Source organism: Zonotrichia albicollis, unplaced genomic scaffold, assembly GCF_047830755.1.
Source record: "Zonotrichia albicollis isolate bZonAlb1 unplaced genomic scaffold, bZonAlb1.hap1 Scaffold_195, whole genome shotgun sequence".
Taxonomy (NCBI): domain Eukaryota; kingdom Metazoa; phylum Chordata; class Aves; order Passeriformes; family Passerellidae; genus Zonotrichia; species Zonotrichia albicollis.
The window spans coordinates 26,005-40,678 of NW_027428384.1; the positions used below are offsets into that span (position 1 = coordinate 26,005).

General features: G+C 39.7%; 1 protein-coding gene across 1 annotated transcript in view; it reads right to left on the reverse strand.

Annotated features, from left to right (window-relative positions):
- LOC141727688 (uncharacterized) overlaps nucleotides 1–14,674 on the reverse strand; it is a 42,360-nt gene that overhangs the window by 20,076 nt on the left and 7,610 nt on the right. The window contains exons 7-10 of the mRNA XM_074533964.1: nucleotides 13,334–13,522; nucleotides 10,206–10,263; nucleotides 3,805–3,844; nucleotides 914–1,035 (exon numbers count right to left, since the gene is read on the reverse strand). Of these exons, the coding sequence (XP_074390065.1) occupies nucleotides 914–1,035; nucleotides 3,805–3,844; nucleotides 10,206–10,263; nucleotides 13,334–13,522 (409 nt within the window). The remainder of the gene's footprint in view (nucleotides 1–913; nucleotides 1,036–3,804; nucleotides 3,845–10,205; nucleotides 10,264–13,333; nucleotides 13,523–14,674) is intronic.

A 14,674-nucleotide genomic window follows, 5' to 3' on the forward strand; every position in this document is an offset into this window, starting at 1 on the left:
CTGAAAGTTTCTGAAAAATTTTTGGAAAAATTTGAAGTTTAGGAACATTCTGGGAAATAAAAGAAAAATGGGGGAAAAAGAATTTTTTTGGAAAATGAAATATTTGGGGGGAATTATGGAAAATCGAAAATAAAAATGGGAAAAATGGTGAAAAAAATGCGAATAATTTAAATAAACTTAATTTATTAAATTTAATTTAATAACAATTAAAATTATTTTATTGAACTTAATTAATTTACTGTATTTTTTTAAATTTACTTAATAATTTAATTTTAATAAAAACTTATTTTGGGTTAAAAACGCAAGGAAATTAAAGAGTTTTTGGGCTAAAAAAATGAGAAAAAAATTTGATTTTTAGGTGAAAAAAATGCAAATAATTTAAAAAAAATTAATTTATTAAATTTAATAATAATTAAATTTAATTTTATTAAATTTAATTAATTTATTATATTTACTAAATTAATTTAATTAATTTATTTCAAATAAAAATTTATTTTGGGTTAAAACTGCGAGGAAATAAAAGAGTTTTTGGGCTAATAAAATGAGAAAAAAATTTGATTTTTAGGTGAAAAAAAATGCGAATAATTTAACTAAATTTAATTTATTAAGCTTAATTTATTAATAATTGAATTTAATTTAATTAAATTTAATTGAATTATTGTATTTATTAAATAAATTTTTAAATTTAATTTAAATAAAAATTTATTTTGGGTTAAAAACGTGAAGAAATAAAAGAGTTTTTGGGGTAAAAACGAGAAAAAAATTTGTTTTTTAAGTGAAAAAAATGCAAATTTTCGCATAAAAAATCGGAAAAAAAAGGGAAAAAAACGGGGATTTTTGCTCCAAATTTAGGAATTATATTTTAAGTATTAAAGTTAATTAAAATGAGTTAATTTTAATTAATTGGGCCCACCTTGAGGGAGTCGGTGCTGATGCTGATGGAGGGTTTTTTGGGGGCCGTCGCCCCCCAGCGCCGCTTCCGGGGCCCCCCCGCGTTGGCCCCGCCCCCTTCCGGCTCGGCTCCGCCCCTGGCTGCTAATTAACACAGGTCATTAATTATTATCCCCCTCATTAACCATTATTACATTATTATTCTATTATTTTTTAATTTATTTAGTGACGCCCCCATGCAAACCCCGCCCCCTTCCGGCTCGGCTCCGCCCCTGGCTGCTAATTAACACCGCTCATTAATTAACTATCCCCCTCATTAGCCATTATTACATTATTATTCTATTATTTTTTATATTATTTAGTGACGCCCCCGTGCCAGCCCCGCCCCCTTCCGGCTCGGCTCCGCCCCTGGCTGCTAATTAACACCGCTCATTAATTAACTATCCCCCTCATTAGCCATTATTACATTATTATTCTATTATTTTTTATATTATTTAGTGACGCCCCCCATGCAAACCCCGCCCCCATCCGCCCCTGGCTGCTAATTAACACCGCTCATTAATTAACTATCCCCCTAATTAGCCATTAATTACATTATTATTCTATTATTTTTTATATTATTTAGTGACGCCCCCATGCCAGCCCCACCCCCATCCGCCCCTGGCTGCTAATTAACACCGGTCATTAATTATTATCCCCCTAATTAGCCATTAATTACATCATTAATTTATTATTTTACCCATTACTTTGTGACCACCCCCCCATGCAAACCCCGCCCCTGTCTGCCCCTGGCTGCTAATTAACACCGGTAATTAATTATTATCCCCCTAATTAGCCGTTAATTACGGTATTATTTTATTATTTTACCCATTATTTAGTGACCCCCCCCCCCATGCAAACCCCGCCCCCGTCCGCCCCTGGCTGCTAATTAACACAATTAATTAACTAATCACCCTGTTAATTACTCAATAATTTACTTACTAATTCAACTATTCAGCCTTTAATTTAATTAATTAAGGCGTTATCAGATCCCCCTACCCAGTCCAGGCCGCCCCTGGTTCTAATTAACACCCCCATTAATTAATTAATAAATTAATTAGCCCTTTGGTTTTACTTATTAATTATTAATTATTATAACGCCGCTTATTTAGCAGCCTCCAATGCTGGCCTCACTCCGGGCTGGCAATTAATTAATTAATCACCTTAAATTTAACTAATTAATACGTTAATAAGCCCTTAATTAATTTATTATTTGGTTTATTAGCGCTTGTCCAAATCCACGCTGTCCCTTGCTGCCAATTAATAGCAGTAATTAATTATTTATTACCGTCATTAGCCGTTAATTATATTATTAATCCCTAAATTTGTGACCCCTCCCCCTGCTGATAATTCATGCTAATTAGTTAATTAATACCTTAATTTAGGTACTTATTCAATTAATTAGCACTCAACTCAATCACTAATAATTATTATTGATAATTATTATTAATAATTAGCCTTTAATTAGCGCTCAGCTGCACAAGCTTCAGCCCTTAATTTGCATAATTAATTACCCAATTAACCCTTAATTACCTCCTTAATTAAATACTTTTATCACTTAATTGAGCCCCTCCCACTTTAAACCCACACCTGCTGTAATTCTTAATTACTGATTAAATCCCCCATGGCCACGCCCACTTCATTTGCATACACCACTGACCCATCATTATTTGGCCACGCCCCCTTTGCCTATTTTGCATATTCAACCCTATATACCTTAATTGCACTTTTCTCAATCAAGCCCCGCCCCTTTCCCCACCCTCATTTCATATTAAACCCCGCCCACACTCAACCCCCTCTCCATTCAAGCCCCGCCCCTTTCCCATTCATTTCCATATTAAACCCCGCCCACGCTGCCAAATCCCTTTCCATTTAACGCCATTAATTTTCATTTATTCCCTGCAGCTCATTTGCATATTAAACCCCGCCCACTTTCCCACCCCCATTTTAACTTACTTATTTCCCATTAGGGCCCCGCCCCTTCCCCCACCCTCATTTTCATATTAAACCCCGCCCACGCCCATAAACCCCTTTCTATTTAACCGTAATAAATTTTTAAGCCCCGCCCCTCATTTCCATATTAAACCCCTCCCACACCCCTAAAACCCTTTCAGAATAAAAGCCACGCCCCTTTTCCTTAAATCCCCGCCCATCATTTCCATTTTAAACCCCTCCCACACCCTTAAACTTCCTTCAGAATTAAAGCCCCGCCCCTCATTTCCATATTAAACCCCTCCCACACCCCAAAGCCTTCACCTTTAAAGCCACGCCCCTTTCCCTTAAGCCCCGCCCCTCATTTTCCATAATAAACCCCTCCTACACCCCCAAAACCCTTCAGTATTAAAGCCCCGCCCCCTCATTTCCATACTAAACCCCTCCCACACCCCAAAACCCTTTCAGAACAAAAGCCCCGCCCCCTTCCCCACAAGCCCCGCCCCTCATTTCCATATTAAACCCTGCCCACACCCCTGAAACCCCTTCAGAATTAAAGCCCCGCCCCCTCATTTCCATATTAACCCCTCCCACACCCTTAAATCCACTTCAGAAATAAAGCCCCGCCCCTCATTTCCATATTAAACCCCTCCCACACCCTTAAAACCCTTCTAGAATAAAAGCCACGCCCTTTTCCCTTAATTTCTGCCCCTCATTTCCATATTAAACCCCTCCCGCACCCCTAAAACTGCTTTTGAATCAAAGCCCCGCCCCTCTTCCACAAGCCCCACCCTCATTTCCATATTAAACCCCGCCCACACCCCAAAACCCCTTGAGAATTAAAGCCCCGCCCCCTCATTTTCATATTAAACCCCTCCCGCACCCCTCAAACCCCTTTTGCATCAAAGCCCCGCCCCCTTTTCCCAGGCCACGCCCACTCACACAGCACCGCAATCTTCCTCTTGAAGCCCCTGGGCGTGGCCTGGGGAGAGACGGGGGCGGGGCCAAGGAGGAGGAAGGGGGAGGGGTCAAAGGAGAGGGGGGGGCGTGGTGTTAACAAAGGGGGCGGAGCTTCAAGCTCCTCCCCCCTCCCTCCCCAAGCCCCGCCCACACTTCCATATTTGGCGCGAGGGGGCGGAGTCACGGCAGCGTTGGTTGGGTGGGGGGGGAGCTCCCAAAAGTCGAATTTTTCACCCCAAAAAATCCAAACGTCGCCCCCAAAACATCGAATTTTTGGGGTTTTTTTCCAGTCCTTTTTTAGGTGTTAAAAACAGAAATTTTGGGGGTTTTTAAAGTTCCAAAAAACGAAATTTTTGGTGGTTTTTTAAAGTAGGTTTTTCGCCTTAAAGTCAGAATTTTTTGGGTTTTTAAAGTCTTTTTTTCACCTTAAAAAATGAAATTTTGGGGGTGTCCAAGTCCATTTTTCTTCTCCAGTAAATGGGGGAATTTTTGGGGGTTGCAGCTCCGTTTTTCTACTTTTTATGGGAATTTTTGAAAGTCCATTTTTCACCCCAAAAAAATGAAATTTTTGGGGTTTCCGAGTCGATTTTTCTGCCCCAAAAAACGAAATTTTTCACGAATAAAATTCCGTCTTCTACCCCAAAATTGGAATTTTTTTGGGGGAGGTTCCAGGTGGGTTTTTCATCTTGAAAATGAAATTTTTTGGCGTTTTTTTCCAGTCCGTTTTTCTTCCAAAAATGAAGATTTTGGGGTCTCCAGGTCCGTTTTTACCCCAAAAAAATGAATTTTTTGGGTTTTTCGAGTCCATTTTTCTTCCATGAATAAAATTCTGGAGTTTTTTGAGTCCTTTTTTGCTGATTTTGGTGTTTCCGAGTCCGTTTTTTTCTCCATAAACGAAGATTTTGGGGTCTTTGGATGCCAAAAAAATGAAATTTTGGGGCTTTTTCGAGTCCATTTTCCCCAATTTTGGGTTTTTTTTGGAGTCCATTTTTGCCCCAAAAGTGAATTTTTTTTGGCTTTTCCAGTCCATTTTTCTTCCATAAAAAACGGAATTTTTGGGCTTTTTCGAGTTGGTTTTTGCCCAATTTTTGCAGATTTTGGGGTTTTTTGAGTCCATTTTTTGCTGATTTTTGGGCTTTTTTCGAGTCCATTTTTGCTTCAATTTTTGCAGATTTTGGGGTTTTTCCAGTCCATTTTTTGCCCCATTTTTTGCTGATTTTTGGGTTTTTCTCGAGTCCATTTTACTTCAATTTTTGCCGTTTTTGGGGTTTTCTTTTCCCTTTTTTTTGCCGTTTTTTGAGTCCATTTTTGCCCCGAATTTTGCAGATTTTGGGGTTTTCTGTGCCCCAATTTTTGCCGTTTTTTCGGATATTTCTGAGTCCGTTTTTGCCCCAAATTTTTGCAGATTTTGGGAGATTTCGAGTCCATTTTTTGCTGATTTTTGGGCTTTTTTCGAGTCCATTTTTGCCCAAATCTTTGCTGTTTTTGAGGTTTTCTGTGCTCCGATTTTTGCCATTTTTGGGGTTTTTCTGAGTCCATTTTTGCCCCAATTTTTGCAGATTTTGGGGTTTTCTGCGCTCCAATTATTCCCATTTTTTGGGCTTTTTCGAGTTCGTTTTTGTCCCGATTTTTGCCGTTTTTTGGGGTTTTTCTAAGTCCATTTCTGCCCCAAATTTCTGTAGATTTCGGGCTTTTTCTCAGTCCGTTTTTGCCCCAATTTTTGCAGATTTTGGGGTTTTCTGTTCCCACCATTTTTGCCATTTTTGGAGTCCATTCCTGCCCCAAATTTTTGCCGTTTTGGGTTTTCTGTGCCCAATTTTTTGCCATTTTTGGGGTATTTCCGTGTCGGTTTCTGCCCCAGATTTTCGCAGATTTTGGGGTTTCCTGTACCCCAATTTTTCCCATTTTGAGCTTTATCGAGTCCATTTCTGCCCAAAATTTTTCCCGTTTTTGGGCTTTTTCGAGTCAATTTTTGCTGCAGTTTTTGCCATTTTTGGGGTATTTCTGAGTCCATTTTACCCCAAATTTTTGCAGATTTTGGGGTTTTCCGAGTCCGTTTTTGGGGTTTTCTGCGCCCCAATTTCTCCCATTTTTGCCCAATTTTTTGCCATTTTTGGGCTTTTCCGAGTCCATTTCTGCCCCAAATTTTTGCAGAATTTGGGGTTTTCTGTTCCTCCATTTTCACCGTTTTCGGGGTTTTCTGCGCCCGATTTTTCCCATTTTTACGCTTTTTTTGAGTCCATTTTTGCCCCATTTTTTGGGGTTTTTCGCGTTCCGTTTTTGCTGCACTTTTTGCAGATTTTGGGGTTTTTCTGAGTCTATTTTGCCCCAAATTTTTGCAGATTTTGGGTTTTCCCAGTCCATTTTTGCCCCAAATTTTTGTCATTTTTGGGGTTTTCTGTTCTTCCATTTTTGCCATTTTTGGGGTTTTTCAAGTCCATTTCTGCCCCAAATCTTTGTCATTTTTGGGGTTTTTCGAGTCCATTTTTTGCTGATTTTTGGGCTTTTTTCGAGTCCATTTTTGCCCCAATTTTTGCAGATTTTGGGGTTTTCTGTTCCTCCATTTTTGGCATTTTCAGGGTTTTTCTGGGTCCATTTCTGCCCCAAATTTTTGCAGATTTTCGAGTTTTTAAAGTCCATTTTTTGCTGATTTTTGGGCTTTTTCGAGTCATTTCTGCCCCAAATTTTTGTTGTTTTGGGGTTTTTTGAGTCCACTTTTGCCCCAAATTTTTGCAGATTTTGAGCTTTTTCGAGTCCATTTTTTGCTGATTTTTGGGCTTTTTTCGAGTCCATTTTTGCCCCAATTTTTGCAAAATTTGGCGTTTTCTGTTCCCCAATTTTGCCGTTTTTGGAGTCCATTTCTGCCCCAGATTTTTGCCATTTTGGGGTTTTTCGAGTCCATTTCTGCCCCAAATTTTTGCTGATTTTGGGGTTTTTCGAGTCCATTTTTTGCTGATTTTTGGGCTTTTTTCGAGCCCATTTTTGCCCCAATTTTTGCCGTTTTTGGGGCGTTTTTGAGTCCATTTCTGCCCCAAATTTCTGCCATTTTTGGGGTATTTCTGAGTCCGTTTCTGCCCCAATTTTTGCCGTTTTTGGGGTATTTCTGAGTCCATTTCTGCCCCAATTTTTTGCCATTTTTGGGGTATTTCTGAGTCCGCTTTTGCCCCAATTTTTGGGGTATTTCTGGGTCCATTTTTGCCCCAATTTTTGCCATTTTTGGGCTTTTTTCGAGTCCACCCCAATTTTTGCCGTTTTTGGGGTATTTCTGAGCCCATTTTTGCCCCAATTTTTGCCATTTTTGGGGTATTTCTGAGTCCATTTTTGCCCCCAATTTTTGGGGTATTTCTGAGTCCATTCTGCCCCAATTTTTGCTGTTTTTGGGGTATTTCTGGGTCATTTCTGCCCCAATTTTTGCCGTTTTTGGGGTATTTCTGAGTCCATTTTTGCCCCAATTTTTGGGGTATTTTTGAGTCCATTTTTGCCCCAATTTTTGCCGTTTTTGGGGTATTTCTGGGTCCATTTCTGCCCCAATTTTTGCCATTTTTGGGGTATTTCTGAGTCCATTTTTGCCCCAATTTTTGGGGTATTTCTGAGTCCATTTTTGCCCCAATTTTTGCCGTTTTTGGGGTATTTCTGAGTCCATTTCTGCCCCAATTTTTGCCATTTTTGGGGTATTTCTGGGTCCATTTCTGCCCCAATTTTTGCCATTTTTGGGGTATTTCTGAGTCCATTTCTGCCCCAATTTTTGCCGTTTTTGGGGTATTTCTGAATCCATTTTTGCCCCAATTTTTGCCGTTTTTGGGGGTATTTCTGAGTCCGTTTCTGCCCCAATTTTTGGGGTATTTCTGGGTCCATTTTTGCCCCAATTTTGCCATTTTTGGGGTATTTCTGAGTCCGTTTTTGCCCCGGATTTTTGGGGCATTTTTGGGGGGTTTTTGGTTCTCCCGAGCTCCTTTTTGGGGCCTTTTTGGGGTTTCGGAAGGTTCCGAGCTCCGATTTTGGGGGGTTCCGGAAGGTTCCGCTGGGGGTGCCCAAAAAAGAGACGTGTGGGGGGTCCGGGGGGTGGGGGAGGGGAGGGGGCCCAGGCTTGGGGAGAAACCACAAAATTTTGGGAAAAAACCACAAATTTTGGGGAAAAAAATCCCAATTTTTTGGGAAAAAATTCAATTTTTTTGGGAAAAAAAATCCCAATTTTTTGGGAAAAAATGCAATTTTTTTTTGAAAAAAATCTCAATTTTTTGGGAAAAAAATCTCAATTTTTTGGGAAAAAATTCAATTTTTTTTTGCGAAAAAAATCCCAATTTTTTGGGAAAAAATGCAATTTTTTGGGGGAAAAAACCCCTAATTTTTTGGGAAAAAATTCAATTTTTTTGGGAAAAAAATCTCAATTTTTTGGGAAAAAATTCAATTTTTTGGGGGGAAAAAAATCCCAATTTTTGGGGGATTAAACCTAAATTTTTGGGGAAAAAAATCCCAATTTTTTGGTAAAAAAATCCCAATTTTTTGGGGGGATTAAACCTAATTTTTGGGGAAAAAAAAATCCCAAGTTTTGGGGGTAAAACCTAAATTTTCTTGGGAAAAAATTGATTTTTTTTGTGAAAAAATCCCAATTTTTTGGGAAAACAAAATCCAAATTTTTGGGGAAAAAAATATCACAATTTTTGGGGGGTTTAAACCTAAATTTTTGGGGAAAGAATCCCAATTTACTGGGCAAAACTCCAATTTTTTTGGGGGAAAAAAAATCCAATTTTTTGGGAAAAATTCAATTTTTTTGGGAAAAAAAAATCCCAATTTTTGGGGGATTAAACCTAATTTTTGGGGGAAAAAAGATCCCAATTTTTTGGGAAAAAATTCAATTTTTGGGGAAAAAAATCCCAATTTTTTGGGGAAAAATACAATTTTTTTGGGAAAAAATTCAATTTTTTTTGGGAAAAAAAATCCCAATTTTTGGGAAAAAATGCAATTATTTTGGGGGAAAAAATCCCAATTTTTTGGGAAAAAATTCAATTTTTTTTGGGAAAAAAATCCCAATTTTTTGGGAAAAAATTCAATTTTTTTGAGAAAAAAATCCCAATTTTTTGGGAAAAAATTCAGTATTTTTAAGGAAAAAAAGTATCCCAATTTTTGGGGAATTAGACCTAAATTTTTGGGGAAAAAAAATCCCAATTTTTTGGTAAAAAAATCCCAATTTTTGGGGGATTAAACCTAAATTTTTTTGGGAAAAAATTCAATTTTTTTTGGGAAAAAATTCAATTTTTTGGGGGGAAAAAAACCTCAAATTTTCTGGGAAAAAATTCAATTTTTTTGGGGAAAAAAATCCCAATTTTTCGAGGATTAAACCTAATTTTTTGGGAAAAAAAAAAATATCCCAATTTTTGGGGGGTAAAACCTAAATTTTCTTGGGAAAAAATTGAATTTTTTTGTGAAAAAATCCCAATTTTTTGGGAAAAAAAAATCCAATTTTTGGGGGATTAAATCTAATTTTTGGGGAAAAAAATCCAAATTTTTGGGGGTTAAACCTAAATTTTTGGGGGAAAAAATCCCAATTTTTTGGGAAAAAATTCAATTTTTTTTGGGAAAAGAAAAAATCCCAACTTTTGGAGGATTAAACCTAAATTTTGTGGGAAAAAAATCAATTTTGTGGGGAACGTATAAAATTAAAATTCAGGGGAAAATCCCTCTCAATCCTGGGGAAAAAAATCCCAATTTTGGGTTAAAACCCCGCCAATTTTGGGTTAAAAAATCCCCAATCGTGGGGTAAAAAATCCCCAATTTTGGATTAAATATCCCAAATTTTGGGCTCAAAATCCCAAATTTTGGGTTAAAAATCCCAATTTTGGGTTCAAAATCCCCAATTTTTGGGTTAAAAATTTCCCTTTTGTGTTAAATTCCCAATTTTCGTTTAAAAATCCCCAATTTTTGGGTTAAAAATCCCCAATTTTTGGGTTAAAAATCCCAATTTTGGGTTCAAATCCCAATTTTGGGCTAAAAATCCCCAATTTTGGATTAAATATCCCAAATTATGGGTAAAAATTCCCAATTTTGAGATTAAAAATCCTAATTTTGGGTAAAAATTCCCCCTTTTGTGTTAAATTCCCAATTTCATTAAAAATCCCAATTTTTGGTTCACATCCCCAATTTTGGGTTAAAAATCCCAAATTTTGTGTTAAAAATCCCAAATTTGGGTTCAAATCCCCATTTTCAGGTCCCAAACCCCCCCAGGTTTTGCCCCACCCCCCCCCCCCGATTTGGGGATTTTGGTTTTGCCCGCCCCCTCCCTCCCCTTGGCCCCGCCCCCCTCCTTAGCCCCGCCCCCTCCACCCTTTCAGCACCCTCCCCGTTCCCGCCGTGGCCCCGCCCCCTCCCGTGGTTGCCATGGTTACCTCGGGGGGGGCGGGGCTTGGGGCGGCTCCCGGCTCCATGGGCGGCGCCGGCTCCGAGCTGGGGGGGCCAAAATCGGAGCGTTTGGGGCTTTTTTGGGGGGATTTGGGGGAATTTTGGGGAATTTTAGAGGTTTTAGGGGATTTTGGGGGGTTTGGGGATTTTCAGGAATTTTTTGGGGATTTTTGGGAATTTTTTTCCCCCCATAAAAATCCGATTTTTCCCATAAAAATGCCAATTTTCCCCTAAAAACTCCCCAATTTTCCCCCCAAAAAACACCCAATTTTCCACAAAAAAAATCCCCAATTTTCCCCACAAAAATCCCCCAATTTTCCCCTCAAAAATCCGATTTTCCCCTAAAAAATCCCCAATTTCCCCACAAAAACACCCAATTTCCCCAAAAAAACACACCAATTTCCACAAAAAAATCCCCAATTTCCCCCTCAAAATCCCAATTTACCCCACAAAAATCCCAATTTCCCCACAAAAATCCCAATTTTCCCCTAAAAAATCCCCAATTTCCCACAAAAACACCCAATTTCCCCCCAAAAAACACCCAATTTCCACAAAAAAATCCCCAATTTTCCCCACAAAAATCCCCAATTTCCCCTAAAAAATACCCAATTTTCCACAAAAAAATCCCCCAATTTTACCCACAAAAAATCCCCAATTCTACCCACAAAAATCCCCAATTCCCCCCAAAAAAAATTCCCAATTCTCCCAAAAAAATTAATTTCCCCCAAAAAACCCCCAATTTACCCCAACAAAAACCCCAATTTACCCACAAAAATCCCAATTTCCCCCCAAAATAATCTCCAATTTCCCCAAAAAACCCCAATTTCCCACAAAAAACCCCAATTCCCCTAAAAAATCCCCCAATTTCCCCCTAAAAAATCCCCAATTTCCCCTAAAAACACCCCAAATTCCCCCCAAAACAATCCCCAATTCCCCTAAAACTCCCCAATTCCCCACAAAAACCCATTCCCCAAAAAACCCCAATTTCCCCACAAAAACACCCAATTTTCCCCTCAAAAATCCCCAATTTCCCCTAAAAACTCCCCCAATTTCCCCCAAAAATCCCAATTTTCCCCTAAAAAATCCCCAATTTCCCCTCAAAAATCCCCCAAATTTACCCACAAAAATTCCAAATTTTCCCCTAAAAAATCCCCCAATTTTCCCCAAAAATCCCCAATTTTCCCCACAAAAAATCCCCAATTTTCCCCTAAAAAATACCCAATTTCCACAAAAAAATCCCCAAATTTTCCCCACAAAAAACACCAAATTTCCCCCAAAAAATCCCCAATTTTCCCCCAAAAAATCCCCAATTTTCCACAAAAAAATCCCCAATTTTCCCCCAAAAAATTTCTATTTTCCCCAAAAAAATCCCCAATTTTCACCTAAAAAACCCCAATTTTCCCCCCAAAACCCAATTTTCCAAAAACACCCAATTTTCCCCCAAAAAACACCCAATTTCCCCTAAAAATCCCCAATTTCCCCAAAAAAACCCCAATTTCCCCAAAAATCCCCAATTTACCCACAATATCCCCAAAATTTCCCCCAAAAAATCCAATTTCCCCAAAAAATCCCCAATTTCCCCTAAAAATCCCCAATTTTCCTCAAATATCCCCAATTTTCCCCTAAAAATCCCTAATTTCCCTCAAAAATTCCCATTTTCCCCAAAAAATCCACATTTTCCCTCAAAAATCCTCATTTTCCTCACAAAATCCCATTTTCCCTCATAAAAATCCCCATTTTCCCCTTCACAAAATCCCTATTTTCCCAAAAATCCAAATTTTCCCTCAAAAACCCCCACTTTCCCACATAAAATCCGAATTTTCCCCGCCAAATTCCAGTTTAACCTTTAAAGTTCCCCAAATTCCCCTTTTTTCCCTTAAAAATCTCCATTTTCACCTCCAAAAATTCCCATTTTTCCACAAAAATCCCCATTTTCCCTCATAAAACCCAATTTTCCCCAAAGAACCATCCCCATTTTTCTCTCAAAACAGCATTTTTCCTAAAAAAAATCCTTTTTTCCCCTCAAAAATTCCATTTTTCTGCTCACAAAAATCCCATTTTTCGCTCAAAATCCTCATTTTACACAAAACCCCCATTTTTCCCACAAAACCTCCACTTTTCCCTCAGAAATCTCCGTTTTCCCTCAAAAATCGCAATTTCTCCCTCAAAAATCCCAATTTTCCCCTCACAAAAATCCCATTTTCCCCTCTCCCCTCACGACCCCCTGCCCATTTCCCGCCACTTTTTCCCCACAAAACCCCTCAAAACATCTTTTTATGCACAAATTCCCCTTTTTTCCCTCAAAAATCATCGTTTTTCACACACAAAAATCCACTTTTCCCACAAAAATCCCCTTTTTCCGTTCAAAAATCCTCATTTTTCCCACAAAAATCCCCCCTTTCCCTCACAAAAACCCCGCTTTTCTCCCAAAACCCTCATTTTCCCCACAAAAATCCCCATTTTCCGCACAAAACCCCACACATCTCCCTTAAAAATCGTGATTTCTCCACACAAATCCCCGTTTTTCCGTTAAAAATCCCAATTTTCCCCTCACAAAAATCCCAATTTTCCCCTCGAGCCCCTCTCCCCTCACGACCCCCTCCTCATTTCCCGCCTTTACTTTTTCCCCCTTTTTCCTCACAAATTCCCCTCAAAAACATCTTTTATGCACAAATTCCCCCTTTTTCCCCTCAAAAATCATCATTCTTCACACACAAAAGTCCACTTTCCCCACAAAAATCCCCATTTTTCCCACAAAACCCGCACTATTCCCCTCATAAAATCCCCATTTCCCCTCACAAAAACCCCGGTTTTCTCACAAAACCCTCATATTATCCAAAAAAATCCCCATTTTTCCCACAAAACCCTCCCCTTTTCCCTCAGAAATCTCCGTTTTCGCTCAAAAATCGCGATTTCTCCCTCAAAAATCCCTATTTTCCCCCTCACAAAAATCCCATTTTCCCCCTCTCCCCTCACGACCCCCTCCCCATTTCCCGCCTTCCCGCCGCCCCCTTTCCCTCCCTCCCGCGTTCCCCGCCCCGCTCCCCCCTCACTTTTCCCCATTTTTCCCCTTTTTTCCCATTTTTTCCCATTTTTTCCGCTTTTGCCGCCTCACCCCGCGCCCCCTCCCCCCCCCGCTATTGTGCGGGGCGGCCGCAGCCGGGCGGCGCCGCCATCTTGCCGCGATCCCAGCATGCCCCGCGCCGCAGAGGAGGCGGAACCGCCAGGCGTGGCCAATAGGCGACGCCGAGGGGGGCGTGGTAAGGAAAAACCCAGCCAATCAGCACGCGGGGAGGGCGTGGTTTAGGAACAGCAGAGCTGCTGTGTAAGGAGTTAAAAAGGGGCGGGGTTATGTCCTTATGTAGAATGAGGGGGCGGGGTTATGCTAATGAGCGGGCGGGGTTGGGAGTGCCCGGGATTGCCATATATGGGCAGGGCACGCCCACCGCGGCCCCCAGACCCAATTAGGGACCGAAAAACCCCAAAATTCCTCAAAATTCCCCCAAAATTTCACCCCTGACCCAAAAAAGGACCCCCACAAACGACCCCAGACCCATTAGAGACCCCAGAATCCCCAAAATTCCTCAAATTTACCCCAAAATCCACCCCAGACCCAATTCAGGGACACCAAAAATGCCAAAAATTCCCCAAAAATTCCACCAGGACCCCCCAGACCCCAAAATTCCCTCAAATTCCCAAAAACTCACCAATTTTCCCCCAAATTTTCCTCTCAAATCCCCCCAAAATTCTCCAATTTCTCCAAATTTCCCACAAAATCCGTCAGAGTTGTCCCAAAATTACTCAAATTTCCCCAAAAATCCTCATTTTTGGCAAATTTACCCCAAATTTCCCACACATTCCTCAATTTCTTCCAAATCCCCCAAATTTTCCCAAAATTCTCCATAAAATTCCTCATTTTTTCCCAAAATTTCCCCAAAATTTTCCCCACAAATTCCTCCATTTTTTTGCCAAAATCCCCCAAAATTTCCCCCAAATTTTCCCCCAAATTCCTCCATTTTTTGCCAAAATTCCCATAACTTCCCCAATTTTCCCACAAGATTCCCCCATTTTTTCCCAAAATCCCCAAATTTTCCCCAAATTTCTCCAAAAATTCCTAAATTTGCCTCAAAATACCCCAAATTTTCCCACAAATTCCTCCATTTTTTGCCAAAACCCCCCAAACTTTCCCAATTTTTTCCCAAATTTTCCCACAAATTCCTCAATTTTCGAACAAAATCCCCCAAATTTTCCCAATTTTTCCCCCAAAACTCCTCCATTTTTCCCAAAAATCCCCCAAATTTCCCCCAAATTTTCCCAATTTCCCCACAAATTCAATTTTCCACAAAATCCCCCAAATTTCCCACAAAATTCCTCCATTTTTTCCCAAAATCCCCCAAATTTTCCCTAAATTTCCCATAAATTCCTCCAAATTTTCCCAATTTTCCCACAAAATTCC